This window comes from Mytilus trossulus, chromosome 12 (genome assembly GCF_036588685.1).
Source record: "Mytilus trossulus isolate FHL-02 chromosome 12, PNRI_Mtr1.1.1.hap1, whole genome shotgun sequence".
Classification (NCBI taxonomy): Eukaryota; Metazoa; Mollusca; class Bivalvia; order Mytilida; family Mytilidae; genus Mytilus; species Mytilus trossulus.
This window is the reverse complement of record NC_086384.1, coordinates 30,269,498-30,291,506: the sequence shown is the minus strand read 5'-3', so window position 1 is coordinate 30,291,506 and position 22,009 is coordinate 30,269,498. Positions and strand designations below refer to the sequence as shown.

General features: G+C 31.1%; 1 protein-coding gene across 1 annotated transcript; it reads left to right on the top strand.

Moving 5' to 3' along the window:
- The first annotated feature begins 1,446 nt into the window (after positions 1–1,446).
- Positions 1,447–14,329, top strand: LOC134692353 (neuronal acetylcholine receptor subunit alpha-3-like). The gene is made up of 6 exons (XM_063552807.1): positions 1,447–1,504; positions 7,655–7,812; positions 10,570–10,628; positions 12,409–12,941; positions 13,424–13,752; positions 14,312–14,329. The coding sequence occupies exons 1-6, from the start codon at positions 1,447–1,449 to the stop codon at positions 14,327–14,329; spliced, it is 1,155 nt and encodes a 384-aa protein (XP_063408877.1).
- Positions 14,330–22,009: the final 7,680 nt, after the last annotated feature.

Sequence of the window (22,009 nt, the reverse complement as noted above, 5' to 3'; positions counted from 1 at the left end):
TCAGTTGAAATAACATTGGTAATAACCTGTAGACGAGAATTAAGTCAACAGGTCGATAACAGAACCGCAATTTTTTTTTTAGCAAAATAACACATAACGAACATTCTGGAAATATTTAAATCAAGAAAATGACAGTAAATAAAAGTGGGAAGTGTGATGTATTTTAAATTATTGACAAATGTATCTAACCCAGTAAACTAATAAAAAAAGTCCAGCACGAGATGTTTCTTGATTCATGTAGACATGATGATGCCATAAAAAAAATCGAGCTGTGGTTGATAAAAATTACAGAAACACATTCAAAATATCATGTCTTTAAACAGGTTAAAAGCTTACTTTCGATTAATGGCAGATGATTAAAGTCCATTAAAAGCTCAAAAGAGAAAACTATAAAAATGTGTATACCTCAAAAAGCATAACACAAAACCATTCAATAGTAAATATGACTTCATCTTTTCTGAAGAAGTAAGCTATCTGAAGTACAGCGATTAAAATATTGAAAACAATCAGTGTTTCAAATTAAGTTTGATAAGACACGCAGTAAACCTAATTGAAGCTTTTATTTCTATGAAAAAAGGACTAAAATATTCAGGAGATTTAACTTGAAAAGATTATACTACACTTTTAATTTGTTTTTAAGTGGTACAAAGCCGGAACTGCAGTTAGATATTATTTCCTCCTAGAAAAACATTTCTTAAAAAGATGAAACCAGATTTAATGTGATGTGTAATGGCTATATAATTAGCAATAAAAAACATAGTAAGAACTAACTTTGCTTTTTTAAGTTTTGTAGTTGCATTATATTTTCTGTTTCTATTTTGTTTTTAAGACGAGGTACCGACATGCCATAGAAAAACGTTGCGTTTCTAATTTATGTATTAAATTTTGGGATTAATACAAACTTGGTAAAGTCGAACACATTTTACAAACATAATTTGATTTGATTGATCTCTTCTTGATAATATAATAGGGGCAATCTTTATTGTTTTAAATATATTATCCAAAAAAATGTCATTACAATTTATTTCTCACTGAAGATAAATCTTCATTAAACAAAGACATTTCAAATCAAATGCATAATACCATATAATTTCCAATTAAATTAATTTTAAGATCTGACTTCGCGTTGGGTGTTTTTTTTATTTTGTTTGGCCGATTTTGTGAATCAGTCAATGCGGTTACACAGTCAATAACCTATATAAACGAAACACATTCCGAATTTATTATTATAACTTTATTCATCGACTTATATAACATCGGTTCCGATGTTAGTATATAGATGATTGGTGTAATGCCAAAGACATAAAACATCGATCAATACAATATAACAAATCAGTTGCATTTGATAAAGTAAAGTAAATCATTCAAAAAGTATTCTATCGAAAGATATGACAGATTGGAAAACAAATACCTGTATTCGTCGCGGCCTATCATTTTAAGAAGAAAATGAAGTCTAAAGGATTCTGCGCACGAAGAGGAGTTTTGTTTATACTCATTGGTTTAGGTAAGTTGGAGGGTAATAATCCAAAGAGAATATTCATTTGACTGTATAATATGCATGCAAATCATCAAACGATTTCACAATTACAAGTATGGAATGTATCTTTGCTTTGCTTGGAATGTTTGGCCTTTTCAATTTTGTTTGATTCGAGCGTCACTGATGATTCTTGTGTAGACCAAATGCGCGTCGGGCGTAAATACAATATTTTATCCTGGTATCTATGATGAGTTTATTTAGATAATATAACTATTTTTTTAGAATGATTTTGTTTATGCGACTTCGGGACGTCCAATTGGTTACTTCAATATGCTTTCAAAATAATAAATTGTAAGACGTTAAATTATATTTATAATCCTTCATTTTTATCAGATAAAAATGTCTTTGTTGTCGATAATTATGAACAATACAAGAACGAAATTAAAAGAAAATCCGATTGTGCTGAAAGCATGCTTAATCTCTTTGGTGATGGGTTTCAGCAAGACATCGATACAATAAGTTAAAGCTGATGATGCGAAACATGCTTTACTCGTTGTTAAAGTCTGAACGGTGACCAGTAATGCCAATTTAGGTGTCATTTGGTATCTTGTAGAGAGTTGTGTCATTGGCAATCATACCAGTCAGATCTTTTTATTTATAAATCTAGTTGATTTCATGATTACCTATAACTACAAATTGAAACAAGTATAAGTAATGAAATGAGTAATGTCTAATCTTTTAATTTGGTTTTGATCAAATTCATTTCACTTCTATGTTAAAATATTTGTATATACTGTAGTTAGTTGACAAAAAAGTGAAAATACTTTTTTTTTTAATTTAACTAAACATTATATTGAAATGAAATAATATTTGTCGGTGCGATATTAAAATTAAAAATTCAAATAATTCAAATATTGGTGGTTAGATAACCTAGATTAGTGTACACGTAATGTTTGCAACTGTTTTGTAATCCATCCCGAAGATAATATAGTCAATATATACGTTTAAAAGAGCATCCATACTAACCATTTGTCGTAACTGAAAACAAAATGTCGTGATGATAATCAAAGTTGAGTAGCCGGAGACAGACACCTTCGTGAATACAATACTGAAATTGTACGTATTTTCGCGCGGTGTAATTATTTTCACCAATTCCGAAGTTGTTTTATTTTCTCGAAAATTAATACCAATCTGACCTGTGACCTTAAACTTACTGTTCATCCACGTTTGTAAACTTGACCTAACATCAATGACATGAAATATTTAAAATCCTACTTATCAGTTATATGAACTAATAAGATTGATATCAACAGCTGACAATCATAAACAATTAAAGATCCATTACCCATAATGACATGAGATTACCTTAAACCAGGTGACTTGTATATTGTAGTAGTTCTCGATTGTTTATGATTTGATAATACTCACACTAATAATTATATTTATTCTTTGGTATACAAAAAAATACACACAAAGATTACAACATGTACAATATTTACAATTAACTAACGTAAAAGCAACGTAGTAAGCCATTATAACTCTTATACTCGGGACACCATAATCATGATAATCGGATAATTCACAAAATATTTTTTCGGAGTATCATTTAGCAATATTGATTTCGGTGGTAAATTCAGCAATATAAAACGTAAAAAAAAAAAAAAGTCAAAACTGTTTTTTTTTGGCAGCAAGTACGTTTTACTGATCTCTTTGTTGTCTCTTTGACAAATTCCATATTTTCATTATATATGTTCAAATAATAATAATAAAAAAAACAAACACAAAGCGAGCATTAAAGTTAAGGGGGCTCGCGGGTCTCAATCGACTATTTTTTTCTAATATAGGATTTTGCTATTGTTTTCTATGATTAAACTTCATCTAATACCTAAAAGAAATAATATAAAATAAAAATATGGGGTCACCGTTCATTTAAGCTCAATGTCCTTTTTTCTGCTGAACTAATAGGAGAAATATTGGTAATATCGAAATAAAAAAAGAACTTAATTACAGAAATTGCTTAAATTTTACAATTATTTAGTGATGTTCAGCTTCAATTTAAACGTCAAAAAATGACATTTTTGCATCGTAGGGAGATAGTTTGGAGCTTTTTCAATGATAAAAACATTTTTAAAGTCATCTGTGGCCAAAGCAAATTGATTTGTCTGGGTGATTTTTGTGCATATCATAAAGTTACAATTAATAGTGTAGTAAATGAAATTTGTAATGGAAAAACAAATGTTTGATTTTAACTGGTCTGTTTGTCTATATGCATGCAAGCTCATGTAAGGTGTTCCAATCACAACAGTTGTAAATAAAAATTCAGATAAAAATTCCAATAACATGGAAACCAAATATTTCTAAAAATTGTGCTACAGCAATGTATCTATGGGAGTAGAAATATAACCAAGACGATAACCACTAGAGTAAAACAAGCAACATCCAGATTTTCTTTAAGCATATTTTGCTATTACTATTTTCCACGAATAATGGTTGATATGAAAACAAAATATATAGATTTACCCTCGTCGCACAGTACATGTTTAAAGTCGGGGGAGGAAGGGGTGGGGGCTTGTTCGTTTTTTGTTATTGTATAAAAAAAGCATGATGTTTTGTTGTAAAATATAACCCCAAATTGAATTTTAACATCTAGCAAGTACCGGACGTATTCAAAGATACATGCCATTTTTTTTTAATTTTCATATATGTAAGCATAAAAATTACATACAAACAATTGCATCATATACAATATACAAGTCATTTGTATTCATGCATGTTTATGTGTGTTCATATATAACGGAAGCCGATAAGGGCCATTAAAAAAAATATGTCGTAAAAACGACATCGCTATATATAACAGAATAATAATGATTGGCAAGAGACTAAATGACACAGAAACTAACAACTAAAGGTCATCATAATGCCCCCAATAATTAGAAAAGCCCCGCATACAAATGTAAGCAGCTATTAAATAGGAAGGAAAGATACCAGAGGGAAAGTCCCCGAAATGCTGTGTGGCAGACAGTGTTATTATTTTATTATTAGCTTCCTTGGTAAAACTCCAAGTTTTATATTTAATGTATTTTATTGTTAAATAATTTACATGACGCTTCATAAGTATATATTTGTTAATTGCATAGATTTTGCAATTTGAACTCATTGGTTAAAGATTTCTATTTATATTGTAAAGTTTGATATTTGCATCGTCGCAAAAACTTTGGTTACCTTCTTTGGATACCTTCAGTGTATTTTATAGAACCCTGCATGATTGGAAGAAACCGATACGAGCTGCGCAGCAAGATATCATGGATATGTAAAGATTAAAAAAAAGCATGACATGACGGATATAAACTTGATATGTGAAAATATAAGAGAACTGAACTTGTCTTACCAAGGCAAGGCATTCTTTCTATCTCCCTATACAGAAGCGCAAACTATATGGCGCTTTGTAAAAAGGGTAAATTGAAGTACTGATTGCTCTATTTCTCTATTCTTATAACCCCTAGGACTTTAAACAGAATCTTCACAATTTCGTCCGCAAAACAAAAATAAAAATGTTAGAAAACACCAACCAATATTAAAACAAATTCAATATATGTTTTGAATTATGTTTTTACAGCTCATGATCATATCCTAAGTAATATCTAGTATATTTGAGGATTAAAATAAGAAAGCTATGTGAAAAAAAGGATAAAAGAAAGACTGTTTTAACTCTTATGTATAGTGATCCTATTTCTTATTCTGTGATCTTCTTAATTATTGACAGGAACACGACATGTGTCGACTCTTTGTGGCGTTAACGCCGTTACTTTACCAAATTATATTTGACTCGGTGGCTGCATATTAAACTGGAATAAGAAAACTGTCCGACGTTTTTCGTTAATTCAACGACTGAAAGTGAATTCTATAAGTAGATATAGCAGAAAATGAATAAAAAAAGTCAGACAATTATAATAACTAACAAAAGTACAAATATTTGCCTCATGTGAGTTAAAAAATTGCTGATTCAATAAAATCGTCTCTACACAGTGGTTTTTAAACGGTAGTCATTTTGTCCAAGTTGATATTTCATTTTTCAAAGCAGTTAACGTGTATTTTTCATAATTGATCAACACAAAAGTTAATACACCAAGAGTAAAATATGCCAAGATTCTTTTCTCATTAACTACATATTCGGGTCTTAAAGGAATAAAATGCTTACATACATTACAAAACGGTAGCCAATTTGTCCAAACGTCTAAAATCCTAAAGACGCTAATTTCCGACGTTACATGTGCTAAAGTTTCAATTAAATATTCATGATAATTAAAGATTCTAATATGACGTGCTTCTTTAGCTTTGTAAATAAAAAGCTATCGCTCTGGGGAAAAATCACGAATATAATGCCTACCCATGTTAAAACTACAATAAAGTATAGCTGGCATCAATTATTTCTTAAATAGTGCATATTGCTTTAGACTCTGCCCGGGAACATAGGTTCGACACAGGTTAAGTTTTGCAATTTTTATTAATCGTATATAGCTTTTAACGAGTTATTTAAAAGATTTAAAATGCGAATTGAAATTTATGTTACGGAAGTACTCCGAAATAGATCATTTAAAGTCGTCACTTCAGTAACTTAAAATACCAGTTCACGGAATGTTTACTTTGCAATTTGTCCTGCTATTCATTTTATAATTGTCGTGATGAAAGTAATTCCTGTGATAGCGAAGACGGAACTTTTCGCCAATATAAACTTATGCATGAAATAGATGTAATTGAAAGACTAATCCCAAACAGCGACGAACTCCGTTTCATCGAATTAATAAAAACCCGAGATTATATTTGCCGTTTTTCATGGACGATCCAGGAGTAGATTACCATATTTTTAAATGTAGATATTTGAAGATGACTTTGGAAATAATTCTAAAGCTAAGGTTCAAGTAATTGAAGGGTGTATTTCGACAACATATGTGCCAGGGAAAATACAATTCTATTCAAAGTTAACCAATGGTAAAAATGTTCGATATACTTGCAGAGTGTCAGATATATTTTTATTTGAGTTGCATTAAGATATAGGAAGTTTACAATGACAGATGATATCACAGTGGATGATATACAACTTGAAAGTTAAACATCCTATGATAAAAAAAAATATGGAAAACCGTTTACATGTACTTCCGTCCCATCTTTCCTTCCTTCATTACTTGTGACAGTACTGAATTTTTAGTTGAAATAACTTAATCGACACCGCTTTTTAAGTGTAACGTGTTGTAGAAAATCGATCCCAACGTTTGAAAGTAGAAATAGAGCAATCAATACTTCAATTCACCCATATTACAAGAAGCCACTTAGTTTGCGTTTATTTACAGGGAGATGGGATAGTTGACTTGCAAATCCAATCCCTTATATCAATCCACAGATTAATCTCCCAACTGATAGAATTGTACAGCCCTTTAAAGGACAATCCCATAGATCAGTCTTTAGACTAAACATTCTTTTACTTTTATTCTTGTTAACTTTAAATGGAATCTCTAAAACATATAAGTTTCTCACTGAAGGTATCCATAGAGGGTTACCAAAGATTTTGCGACGATGCAAATATTAAACTTTACAATATAAATAGAAATATGTAACCAATGAATTCAAATAGCAAAAGCTATGCAATTAACAAACACATACTCATTAAGCGTCATGTAAATTATTTAACAATAAAATACATTAAATATGAAATTTGGGGTTTTACCAAGGGAGCTAATAATTAAATAATAACACTGTCTGCCACATATCATTTCGGGTACTCTCCCACTGGTATATTTCCTCCCTCTTTTATAGCTGACTATGCGGGGGCTTTTCTAATTTTTGGGGGCATTATGATGACCTATAGTTGTTAATTTCTGTGTCATTTAGTCTCTTGCCAATCATAATGCATATTCTTTTATAAATAGCGATGTCGTTATTACGACATGTTAAGTCGAAATTAAGACATGGCGATGTCGTAATAACGACATGTTTTGTCGAAGTTACGACATGGCGATGTCGTAATAACGACATAGCGATGACGTAATAACGACATGTTATGTTAAAATTACGACATGCTATGCCGTAATTACGACATAAAATATTTTTTTGGAATGGCCCTTATCGGCTTCCGTAATATATACTGCAGTTTGCTGTAATTACATTTTTGTTTGTTTCTAGATTTATTAGATCTTTTGACATCTTACAGTGTGGACGACGCAAATAAAATTCACAAGTTCTTATTTAATGAAACTGATGATGGTTATAATAGACTGGTACTACCAAGTTACCCAGTAAATGTCAGTGCGGAATACAACTTTCTGGCTCTCAATGCTTTGGTAAGTTTATTTTCAGTTTGTGTTTTTCGGAAATCCGCTCACAGTTTCATTAAAATACAAAGCAAGTAATAAAAAATAAAGATATGAATTCAAACAAATACGTATCAATATGACCATTATTCCTGTCACAATTGTATAGTAAAGCTTTTGCGTGACATTTCCCTTTTCTAGAACAAAATTGAAATTGGCGTTGGAAAATGCTTGCAATATTGTATCATTATTATCCTCTTTGTAGAGAAAAACAATGTACATGTATTGTAAGAATGAAGAGAAAATACAGTTACTCTTGCTTATAAATAACTGTACGTAGTAACAATAAATTCTTTTACGCGATACAAAACGTCGTAAAACAGTATAAACAAAACAGGTTTTAAAATATTGATATAATGAGCTTGTTATTTAAAGTGACTTTTATTTTACATACACCGAAAAACAATTACATTTTTCTAACTCCATTGTACTCTTTAGAAAAAAAAACTCCTTTTAGAAAATATAGAGAGGACCAAAAAAAATATACATTGTAGTTTTTTTGTTCCAGAAATATTATGACTTTTGTATATTTGCTAAATTTTAATCAGGTCATTTATAAGTATATAGCTGTCTAAGAATTAGCAGTACCCTTTGATAAAATGGTTGATGTTGAAATAAACTACTCAAGTTGTTTTTATTTGTAATCGTTTTATATTATATATTTTTAAGGATATAAAGGAACAAACATTGGATACATCAGGATGGTTTACCGTGGTCAGTAATTCAATATTATTTCAATTCAAAGTATAGGTTATTTTTATGTTTGTACTAATATATGTGTTTATATGAAGCACACAATTTAAATATGATCCTGTACATCTTCATTATATTGATCTGCTGTTTTTTTTACACAACTAAACGCTGTTTTTTTTTTTAATATTCATCAGTTATACAGGTTGATAAGAGTCGTCTTTACTTGCCGTTTGTAGAATCTACTGTGCTAGTAGTACCTGCATTTATTTTGGTTGGTTTCTTCAACTGACTTGCAGAATTATTTGAGTAATAACCCTATTTAATAGAGTTTACTACTGTTCCCTTTTGAATCCTTAACGAGTTAAGAATTATCACTTGATAGAAAAGTGTCCCTGTGATATTCAATTAACAATAAATTTTAACTATTTTAATTTTTTTTATTAATGTTTTATTCTAACCACCTAAATATTACTTGATTTCGTTTTTATCTCAGACGCGTCTTCTAAAATAAGCTCTGAAATTTTCCGGTGTAACATTACTTTTAAAATTCTAAAAAATAGTTATACAAGCTTATCCCTTTTAGTTGCCATCTTGTCACTACCCTTGTTATTATCCCTTTGATCTGTTTCCCCTTATTGCTTTTAGCCCTAGTTAGACCTCATTCCTCGACAGTTTTCTACAAATCATTTATCAATTTTGTGGTACATATACGTACCGATTATCAGGTTATCTTCATGTGAATATCGTAAAATATCAGCTGTGAGACATAATATGAAGCTTTTTGTAGAGTTAGCGTAGCGAACGAGATCAAAAAGCCTTCATGTAATGTCAAGCAGCTGATATTTTACAATATCAATATGCAGATAATCGGATAATCGATTTTTTGGGCTATTTTTGCGTGTCTTAGAATTGTTTTCTTTGTTTGAGCAGCACACAGAAGATGACTTGATAAGTTCGGGTCAAAGTTTCAAACATTATGACGTCGCTGATATGTCCGGGTCAAAGTTATTAAGGCCGGGTCAACGTATTTGACGTCACAAAGACATAATACGGAATAATATTAAGAGCTGAACAGGGTGATATAGACAGTGGGACGACCGATAACAAGCATTTTAGAATAATTCGAGTTATTTTGTGATACTCCTTTTAATACGATCTGGTATAAAATAAATGGTTTCAGCTATAATGTTTTTACATGTATATAACAAGGTATATCCAATAAATTACTCTGTCGGTTGACGTGACAAGTTACACATAAATCTATTGAGATTATCATTTTCATGAGCGGATGTGTTTGAGTGATCTAGAGCGCTGTATATGAGACTTAGCGCAATAGGTTATGTAGTGTTTTTCAATTGCAAGTTCAAATTCTTGTTGAGGGGGGGGGGGATATGTCAGCATATTAATCTAATTATAAAACTGTTGAGTAAAATTACAGACTTGTACAGACTCATATAAATATGATAATATTGTAATCAGATGTGACTGCATTGTTCCATATTATCATCCTTAACCACGAACAGTAGTATACCGCTGTTCGAAATTCATAAATCGATTGAGAAAAAAAATAAAAAAATCCGGGTTACAAACTAAAACTGAGGAAAACACGTCAAATATAAGAGGAGAACTACCACACAACAAAAGCACAACACTCAAATATACCACACAGAGAAACAAACTATAATATAACAATTGACATTTCACGGCTTGATACAGGATATTTTTAAAAAAATGGTGCTTTGAACCTGGTGTTGTGACTACCCGTGACATTATTCATGCTTTTCATCATAAACTGGTAACAACATGTACCACCGACGAGGAAAGTCATTACTCGACTGACAGTTCGGGCACCTTTTTCAACGATGTCTCAGAAGAAACGGTGAATAAAAAAAGATGTAAACGCATATTTGTATGTCTTATACTGTTGTACAAATCTTCACGTTTTTTTTTATATATAATTAGTATTGCTTAGTGATACAATTGAAAACATATTCGATAATTGAAAGCATATTATCCTGGCATTGACAATTTTAGGTATGGAAAGATAGCCGATTAGCCTGGCATAAGTCATCCTATGGAGGTATTGAGTTTATGTATGTACCCGAGGATTTAGTTTGGCACCCTGAGTTGATTGTGCAGAATTCGTACGTATTTCAAACATTTTACGTCATAAATATTCACAGGATGGACCACTTGGACAAAAAATATTGTGTGTCGTCATATATATATATATTATCTGTACGATGCTAAGCAAATCGCTATTACTACTCTTTCGAGACGAGTATAGTTGATATCTACAGTCATAAAAAATTTTGTATTTATCCTACTTTTAAATTTTGTTCTTGCTTTCAAAATACAGAAAATAACATTCATTTTAAAATTTATAAATACTACATAGTTGCAATTGGGAGGATGATTGAATAGATTATTATCCCCAGAACATGCACCGCGTTTGACAATGTTCTTTCGAGCGGTATCTGCTCTATCACCGTCTCAGCTATGTGTTATTGAATTTATTATGCTGAATGTCCTATCATTATTGATGGTTGAACTTAAATTAAAAGTAATGATACATGAAGTCGTTTACAACACAACGTTACAGCTGTACACAACTAACTTTTTTTTTTAATTTAAAGTGACAATCGGTGAAAAACGATAAATTTTAGCTATGTCTTAAGTATCATTGGTGTGCATGCAATGCATTGTCTTTTAATTAGTTCATGCGAGAGGGTGACATAAAAAACAGAAATCTCCCGCTGAGCCATAGGATAGAGTAAAAAGTCTCCCTCGTACAAATCAATAAAAATTTGCACTTTCGCATGGCATATGAGAATAAACTAAACTATCTTTGAGACCCTCTTAAAAGTTATTTAAAAATTCACACACTCAGCGTCGAAAAGAATCATTCATGTTCAACAAAAACAGATTGCCCAATGTTAGTAATTATTAATTATAACATAACTTTGAGCACTTTTTTAACAGTAAATAGAAATAACAAAACACGTCTGATTTAAGAAAAATTGTTGTTTTTCTTACCCTTCAGAATGTTGAACTGACCGTGACATTCACTGATTATTGACATTGTTGAATGGTTGATTTTGTGTGTCTAAAACATGTACACATTCCAGTTTTGTACTTGAAAATACATTTATGACATATGAGTTCAAATTTAAAAGAGTGGAAGACAAAATTTTCCTTTTTACTTCATACTGCCCTCTTACAATGCATTTGATTACCGGTTCTGACATTGGACTCGGACTTCTCTTAGACTGAGTTTTACTATGCGCATTGTTGTGCTTTTTTTTCTACATTTGATAGAAATAAAGGATGAGTTGAGACTTAAAAAAAACCATGTTTAACCCCGCGTATTTTTGCGCCTGTCCCAAGTCAGGAGCCTCTGGTCTATGTTAGTCTAGTGTGATCTTTAATTTAAGTTTATTGTGTAAAATTCAGAGTTTAGTATGACGTCCAATATTACTGAACTAATAACATATTTCTTTAGGGATCAGCTGAAGGACTGATCCGGGTGCGGGGGTTTCTCGCTGCATTGAAGACGTGGCCTTCGGCTGTTGTGTTCTCTATTAATCGGGTTGTTGTCTCTATGACACATTCCTCATTCCCTTTCTCAATTTTATTGTTTTTATTGTATTATAAATACACATAATTTTTCGTAGATATCAATGTAGAAATTTAATATTGTAAATATTGAATGTGATATAACAGCATATAATCACATACGTCATAGCATGTACATGTTTCTTTATAATTGTAAAGTTGAAATTATAAATTGTTATTTTTAACTTAAAGACGTTGTCATTGTATCGTTGTTTTTTGTACTTTAATCTAAGAAGTAACTTTTTATATCTTTCTTAGAATTCTGGAATTACGGAAAAATCTTGGTGCAGATAAAACAGTAAGAATACAGTATGACGGAGAAGTACGATGGGAACCACCAGCTGTTTTGTCTACGTCATGTGACATGGATGTGACGTACTTTCCATATGACAGTCAATTTTGCGACATAGAATTAGCGAGTTGGGGGTTCCCTGTAGACGCCGTCATTTTAACATTCTTTAAAACTGAAATAAATTTAGAGGACTACAGACCGAATGGAGAATGGAACCTTGTGACAACCTCCCAGAAAACAGCTGTTATTACTGAAGACGAACTGGAGTTTTCGGAACTTTTCTTTAAAATGGAGTTCAAAAGATATTATGGTCATTACCTAATGAGTGTCTTAGTCCCGACCATTCTTACTGCCGTATTAACATTCGTTACATTTTTTCTGCCGCTTGAATCTGGAGACAAGATCGGATACATACTGACAGTGTTACTTGCATTGGCGGTTTTATTGACGTTATTTTCAGACAGTATGCCTACAACGTCCAAACATACTTCTGTGTTAGGTAAAGTTACATTTTATTTAAAGATATGCATTTACAATTCTTTGCAGGTTGGTTAAACTATGTATTTGATTTTATTTCAAGATTTTCAGTATGTTTAGACAGTTAAGTAGACATAGTTTACATGTTAAAATCAACATCATACCCCGATGTTTGGAAAGGTTCTTAACAGTAATCAATTGACTGTAAGCTAAGTATCAGCTGACAAGTACGAAATGGCATCGATCGATGAATAAGTTTAAAAATTGACGTGAGACTTAAAATTTTGATTAACTTATTCGGTAGACTTTTTATAATATGATAAAAATTACAAATTAAGACATTATTCAATAACTAGTGCGTGCATATTGTCAAATTTTGTAAAAATTAAATCTGTTGGTTTGTTTTTCTAAAGGTGTTGTTTCCGATTGTATCAATATATTAGTTAAATTGTGATGTGATATTTTTTACCAAATAAACACGGTTTTTTCTTTTTCTATTTGCAGTGGTTTTTCTAACAGTTACACTAGGAATGGCTTCCCTTGTGATTATCTTTACGATATTTATCATTAGACTCTACCATCAACCAGAACACGACAAGGCTCCAAAATGGATGCATTCATTGGCGAGGAAGTTCTTGAAATTAAAGTGCAGATCCGAAAGAATTAATCATCTTGATCATCTTGAACACAGTCAAGTTTCCGAAAATGGCCAACCAAAAGATGGAAAAGTCTGCTTTGAGAGGAATAAGCCATTTACACCTTACACCAACAAGGAGTTAGCTGAATTCTTTGATTATTTCCTTTTAGGAGTGTTCACAGTTTTCTATATTTTGGTACTTTTATGTTTCCCAATAGTTTTAAGCACTTCAACCTGATGCAAACCGGACATTAAATATAAACTCCATGTGTGGTCCAACTATATTATTATATAATTATTATTGGTTGTGTTTCTGTGTTAGAAATTCCAACGTTTCACATTCATGTTTCGATTGGAAAATGAGTTCATCGCCATTGAAATGATGTAAAAGATGAGTTGATAAAGTTTAAACGCTAGTGATTATTGTTTAATTGGGAATCATTACACATCTCCTGAAATTGTATCAACTAAGTATATATGTGTATCATATTTTTTGATACAAAAATATACAATTTAATACAAAACACACAGTCTTTTAATTATAAAAAAATACATTAAACATCTTCATTTAATAGACAGTTCATGTACGTATTGACTGAATACGTATTATTGGGTACCATTTTACTACTAAAATACAGTCTGCAAATCAAAATGAATGGAATGTTGGTAGTTTTTTTTGTGTGGACTTTGGACTTTTAAATTTGTTTGTTGTTAGTACTTTAGGTATATTTATTTTTTCTATTCTGTATTTTAAGTGGTATAACTTAGACTGATTTTATTCGTTTGATATTTGATTTGTACTAGTTTTCAATGTAGATATCATGTAAATAATTATTTTTGCTACTATTTTTGCTACTTTTTTCTGCTTTATACTATTATTTGTGTTTTATCCAGTATGTTTCCCATATCGAATTCGTTCAAAACTGACGACCGATTTGAATTCTTTTAAATATCATGCTTCAAATACATTTTTGTATAATTACCTCCAGTTTAGTTTAATAATCTTTTTCGACACCATTCGACGGATTTTTCCATTTCTTAACTTAACATTCGCTTTAACACCATGCTGTGTTGCCCCCTAGCTTACGTATGATTTAATTGACCTTTTGACACCTTGTTAACGTAAGGAATGCATACCTATTTGATACTTTGATGACTTGTGACTTCTCCACATTTTTACGCATGACCAACTCCCGTTTCGGTAACATGCTTACGTATTGTCTACCCTCATTTTTTCTGAATAAGGAAACAGATGGAATTGAATTAAAACTGGTATCTTTGTACAATTATCGACTTCAAATTTCTGTTACGCTCGTGCATATTCACAAAAACTGTATTGGCAGAGGTGTAACCCTTACACAAGCACTACTCAAAATATCTACTTTTCATGACAATTAACAGATTGACATTTTTATTTCATTATTTTTGTTTTAATTTTAATGTCTCAATTTGACTAGACAATATCTGCCGACATTTTATTCTAATATTTTACTTCCAGGAATCAAAATGGTTTTATTTACAGAAAACGCTTTATTTTTCCTATTTTGAAGATCTAAACAAAATTTAAAAAAAACAAACTTACGAATTGCAAGGTCGTTATTGTTCCATTATAGTCGACAAGCACTTTAGCTAAAAAGCAAATATTGAAATGAAAAAGCATGTTCAGTTTATTAAGTGAATTTCTAAAACAATCAAAACTTCTTTTTTTACTGACATAAGAAAAGAAAAAAAAACCAGTAACCATTCTTACATTCAGATGACTCCACTAACTGACTATATTGTATTGGTTTTACATAATGGTAATTTAAAGCAATCAGTTATAAAAAAGAATAGTCGGGTGATTGCCAATGAAACAACTCTTAGCAAGAGATCAATTGATCCATAACTTTACAGCTACAGATCACTATACGGCCTCCAACAACAAGCAAAGCCCATTCAGTACAGTCAGATCGAAAAGGCCCAGCAATCACAAATGTAAAACAAGTCAAACGAGAAAATTAACGGCCTAACTAACATACAACAAAATAACGAGAAACAAAAATGTAACACAGCACCAATCGACAGCAACTGAAATACATGCTCCTGACCTGAGACAGGAAAACACAGATTATCGGGGGCCAAACATGTCGGCAGAATTCCAACTCTCTCCAATCATGGAACAGTGGTGTAACAACACAACATTAGTACGAACTATAAAAATCAGCTGAAAAACTTAAGACATCAGATGGATACGCATACAAATACATGTATAATACAACCAACTGTCAATTCAGGTTGTATACAAAAAAACGAAAAAGGGTAGAAAAATAATGATCCCTTGAAATGCTCTTCGACTTCGTACTTTATTTAACCTTTATCATTTTTTTTAAATTCGAGCGTCAGTGGTGAGTCTTTAGTGGACGAAACGCGCGTCTAGCGTAAATACATAATTCGATATGCATGGTTTCTATGATGAGTTTATTTAGTCGTGATATGGTTTTAAATGTTCGGGTGATTAACGGGGTAATTGCGAAATTATAAAAAAACAGTAGGCATTTGCAGTCTTTTCTACGATCTGAAATAGTATTTAAATGTGAATAGATAATGTTTAAGTGTACGAAAAAAAAACATATATCGAAGTTTACAGTGAAAATATAAAAAGAGAAAATAAACATGATATGTTGTGTGTGTCTAGCTACGCCGTTGTTTACATTTTTGTTACAAGAATGATAAGGCTTATCAAACAGTTTTGGAGGGGTAATTTGTAATATCATTAAATATACTATATACTATATAACATGAACAATTACATTTTAGAGATTTATTTGAACAGATTGTTGACTGCATGTCGAAAGTATAAACGTCAACACAAGTTAAAAAGCATGATGTGTGTGATATTATGACTTGACGTTTTGACTTTACGTTCTGTATTACTTGAAATGTAATTCCTAACGTTGCAAATATTTCATACATAACCATAACTTTTTTATAATCCATTTTTATACATTTATATCTCAACATATTTGTCAGTAATAAATCTAATAAAAACGTATTACTGTATCCGTTTACGTGTTAGTAGTTGTGAAATTTTCTTGTGTTATGCAGTTTGCAAATCTGATAATTTTTGTTGTAGTAAATTTTTAATTTGAAATTATTCATGAACTACTATAGACGATAAAAGAAAGCAGAAGAAAAGACCGTGGTTTTAAACAAATATCCTGTTTCAATCAAAAGAAAGAAAAAATATCTGTGTTCCTATGTGATATCATATTAATAAATATTACATCTCTGTTTTGAATAGACAGCACTTTATTATATATGTGCTGCCCTTTTTAGTTCGACCGTTTAAATAGCAAATCAAGCAGATCGGTTATATAAATTATGGTGTATGATTGAACTGCATATAATGTATAGTACGACGTTATGCATACATTTGCATAAAAATAACGTCAAATTAACGTTACCAAAAATAACACCGACATCGTATGCGACGTCATAGGATGTCTTATACCAGGCATAGGAAACTGCCACAATAATCATAATAATGCACTGGATATTTAACTTGATAATTAAGAATTAAAAAACTTTTTGGGGTTTTATTTGCCTATTGCTGTGTAGGAAAATAGAAATGTTGGAAATGGATTTGCAGTTACTTGTACATGACTTTGTACACAATGTTTACATAAAATGCATTGATAACACTTTAACGTATTAGGATACTCATATGTCCATTCACCAATATTTCAGTGCAGCGCATTTACGACTGTAAAATTTTACATTAATTTAAACCCCTCAAACTACCTTCTTCGCCATTTCGAAAAACATATATTTCACTCCAAGCTAAACGATGTGTCCCCTAAAATCCTACACGCATGACAATAATGCAGTGAATTATTAAATTGATAATACAGAAATACATTTTTCATTGCTTGTTACTGTGTTGGAAAAAAAGTTTTTAGGGGAGGGAATGGAATAGCGGTTACTATTACGCAATTTCAATAGAAATCATTGTAGTACGTTAAAATAAAATTATAAACTGTTTTCTTGTCATGTCAAATTCCCTTAATCAATTGTACAACGTCTTTGTCATCAAGTAGACGGAACAAAGGACAAAGGACAATTGAACTTAACTTTTAGACACTTTGTGATATATAAAAAGAAGCATGCTAAAGTCCATTGAAGACGTTATCAAGCAGAAAATGACAGTGCATATCACTTTAAAGGATCAAAGATATTGATTAGGCAGCCATAAATACATAATGACAAATAATTTAAAAAAAAAAAATAGAAATAGAAAAAAAATCTTTTACATTCTTAATGAATTCTTTGTAACAGATTACATAACAATACACATTAATACTTTAATAGTTTAGTAGGTCATGGAATTCGATATTAATTCGTTGTTGAGGTATATATTTATAAATACATATAAATAAATAACATGCATGATGTATTGATAACATGGTTTCGGGCACAATTCAGTAGGTTATACTGGTCAACCTATATAAAAGCAGTGTATTCTTGATTCGTAATTTAAGCATTGTCCATTGATTCAGGTAGACGTTTTTCTTTATTGTGAACACAGTTCGACAGATTTGAAGTAGTTGTTTTCATGTTTATAGACTGATACGTTGCTGAAACAAACAACCCACGGTAGAGTTAACATAACATTAAATTGCTTTTGATAAAATAAATTACTGAAAAAGTGTACTGTATCAAATATCAAAACTGTTCAGAAACAAATAACTGTGATTGCTTCATAACGTTTACCGTCAATGATGTCTACAAAATTCTGCAAAAGAGGACTTTCTCTTTGATAACTTAGCATGACAACTAATAACATAATTGACGAAGTTGTCATGTTTTTTTTTTACATCAGCAAAATACGACGGGTGCTAAATATGAATTTAAAAATGGTGCCAGAATATGCTTAACCTTACAAAGCACCCTATAGTTTTAGGGTTCGTTGATCTTAATGTTTAGTTTTCTTTGTTGTGTAAAGTGTACGGATGTTTGTCTTTTCTTTTGTTGTTCGCTTTTTGAATGACTCATTATGTATGTATGTGCCTGTAACTCAGTGGTTGTCGTATGTCTATGTGTTACATATTTTTTTTTCCATTTTTGATTAATACATAAGGTCATTAGTTTACTTTTTTGAATTGTTTTACATTGTCACTTTGGTGTCCCTTATAGCTGTCTTTGCGTAATGGACTTCACTCATTGGTGAAGGCCGTACGTTGACCTATAGTTATGAATTGATGTGTCATTTTGGTCTCTTGTAGAGATTTGTCTCACTGGCAATCATACCACATCTCCTTTTCTTATATAATCAATGCGTATTCGACTTATTAAATATCCCTTTGGTATACATAGCCTCTCTCTTGTATCTGTTATATGTACACTACTATAGATAGAGAACATCTTCAAAATGTCTTGTTTACATACTGTTGATAAAATTCCAAAATCTTGAGTGCCCTACTATAAAAGAGAAACGAAAGATATCAAAGGTACAATCAAACTGATCAATTATAAATGAACTAACAACGCCATAGCTAAAAAATAAAAAGACAACCAAACAAAAAGACTAAGCAAAAGAACCCCAACAACAATTGGTGTGATCTCAGGTGCTCCAAAAGGTTAAGCAGATCCTGATCTACATATGGCACTCGTTGTGTTGCTTATATTATAATAATTATAAATTCGGTAAATAGTCTCATTCAGTTGGTCACATTCGTGAAAAGGGAAGAGGTGTTGTAGTTAGGACAAAAGAACCATATCCGATATCCTCTGTGAAACGGTTATTCCAAACCGGTCAACAAGCCCGTGATGGCGTCCGTAAAATTAACGAAAGGGATGACTTCAACTTCACCAGTTGGAACACTCTTGGTTTAATAGCTTACTTGTAAGCTGCAATCCTATATACCAGTCCGGGAATATCGTATCAATTGGGAGATATAATCCGTATACAGGCGTTGCTGGAATGTTGCTACATAGAAATGGAAAGTTCACATATTGGAAGCTGGATCATCTCTGTTGTCGAACAGATTGGTTTACCGAACCTTATTATCAGTTTCTAGATGTAAGTCAAAATATGAGGCAAACTTAACTATTTCTGTAGTATCCTCTATCTCTAGTTTTATTGGGTAGATTCGTTCAACCTAGTCACCAAATTTTATATTATTTAATGAGAGAACATCCTATTTTTAGAGGAACGTAAAGTAAATGCATATTGCTAACTGCTTATTTGTTTTAAGAAGTTCCTGAATGAAGTCAGCCTCATAATATTAACGAAACAAGTCGAAAAGAAGAGGGGCACAATTGGTTTCCACTGGAATTCCGACGGACTGTTGAAAACACGTCCTCTTATAAATAACATGTTCTACCATTGTTTTGGAAAGCATAGATCAATAGATTTAGATACATTTTAGTTATAGCAACACTAACCAGCAAACGAAAAAAGTATCTGAAATTTATCTTCGTGAAAAACTATAATAATGACTCACCAATTTGACGTCAAGTTCTTTCGACAATTATATAATTAAAAAAAATCGGGCCAACAGAGACTTACATTTATAGTAATGTGCAAAATAATTGGTACAACTATAAAATTTCGGTGACGACAGTTAAGATGTTACAACAACGATTGCACGGAAATGCATTCCCAATAAACAGCACTGATCGATCTAAGCTGGTATAATACTTCAAATTTGACTACGGTAGATTAATTACAATAGAGCTTAATAAAAGAAACTCAATGATTTTATTGATATACAGATAGATCGCAAGGTATTTAAACGTCCCCTTCCAATGGTTGCCGTCCTTTTCAGTCAACATTAATCTGTCAGAGCAAAATATTCTTTATTTTGACTCCTGAAAGCAAAAAATAATTTAATACTCCTAAGCTTGACTAGAAATGATAAAACCAATTACACACTCCTAGTTATGAAGACTTTAATCTCAATATCATCCCCATAATCGTGTTGATACTCTCTAAATTCCACTTAACAACAGAAGATTTATGCTTGCATGACACAAGGCTAAGAAGAATATATCTGGTTTATCAAAATCATCTATTTCTTTGATTGTTTAAAAGTCTATGGGAATCGCGGACTCAATTTATTCATGACAGACCATGTACAGTCGAAAGAAGATTTGATAATGACGTTTGTAAAAAAAAATATTGACGTGCGTGAAAAATAGATTGAATTAGCTTTATTTGACAATATGTCTCTGTCCTCCATGCTTTTTAACTTTTTATTTTATTTGGTATTTATATTTGTTTTGATTCGAGTTTCATTGGTTACGATTTTGAGATTTGGAAGAGTCAGTCTCCGAAAAAGGAGCATTAAAATCTAAAAATCTTGAAATCAAATTGGTGTTTCCTTAAATAATGATAAATACAAAATCTAAGTACATGTAAACTTTAGAAAATTGAGCGGCAATCCTCTTTGAAACTAAAACAATTGTTGAAAGAAAAACATAATCAACACAATCAAGATATAGAATATACGTTTAACAACAAAATGAAATATACCATATTTTAAAATTTTGAAGGTTTCCCTAGATGAATATTGATATATGTATGCGTCTTTAGAATATATTGTTATCGCACAATCCACAAACTGCTGCAAAAATAAATCCGTATACACATACTTTTTGCCTTGCTTATAGAGAAAACAATACGATTTTTCATACAGTTTTTCATTACTATTTATAAGATATTAATAAAATCACGTGTATTCTGTACCTCATCCATGTTGATAGAACATTTATATCAAAACTACTGATTTCAACTAATATCTAGGACTTGACATTTATAAATGCGATTAATTTATCTATTAGTTGGTTAATGTATCATTAACGTATATCAAACATGTCTTTTTGTACAAAACACTTACAACGACACACTTACACACAAATGTATCATAATGTTGTATTCCCAATTATGTTCCATTCAAACATGTGTACAGATAATTACTGGAATTTTCTGAAATTGTACGTTATTTTCTATTAGATTTATTCATATCATCAGCATCGTACAGTATGGATGACAAAAATAATCTTCACAACAAGTTATTTAATCAATCTGGATACAAAAAAATATCCGAACAGGCAACCCAGTAACTGTGAAAGCAAGATACAACTTGCAGTATCTTAATTCAGTGGTAAGTTTAGAAAATTTTGTATTCGTCTTCAAGATAGTCAATATATTATTTTTTGAATGGCTAGCATAGTAAAACAAGCAAAACAACTTCAGGTACACATACACCCTTTATATCAAGCAACGCAGTTAGAAAACTAACCCGACATCATCCAATATTGAAGTGGACAATTATGGATTACTTTCAAAAACACACTGCAAGAACAAAACATATATCATGGAAATAGCAATGACGGGCAACAAATAAAGGATTTTTGAACAATCATAAAGAAAAACAAAATGTTCAATTTTTGACAAACTAATAAACAAACAC

Coding starts and splice junctions, on each gene's coding strand:
- LOC134692353 (XM_063552807.1), top strand. CDS start 1,447: ATGAAGTCTAAAGGATTCTGCGCACGAAGAGGAGTTTTGTTTATACTC. Junction 7,813..10,569: donor TTCTGGCTCTCAATGCTTTG/GTAAGTTTATTT, acceptor TGACAATTTTAG/GTATGGAAAGATAGCCGATT. Junction 12,942..13,423: donor CAAACATACTTCTGTGTTAG/GTAAAGTTACAT, acceptor TTCTATTTGCAG/TGGTTTTTCTAACAGTTACA.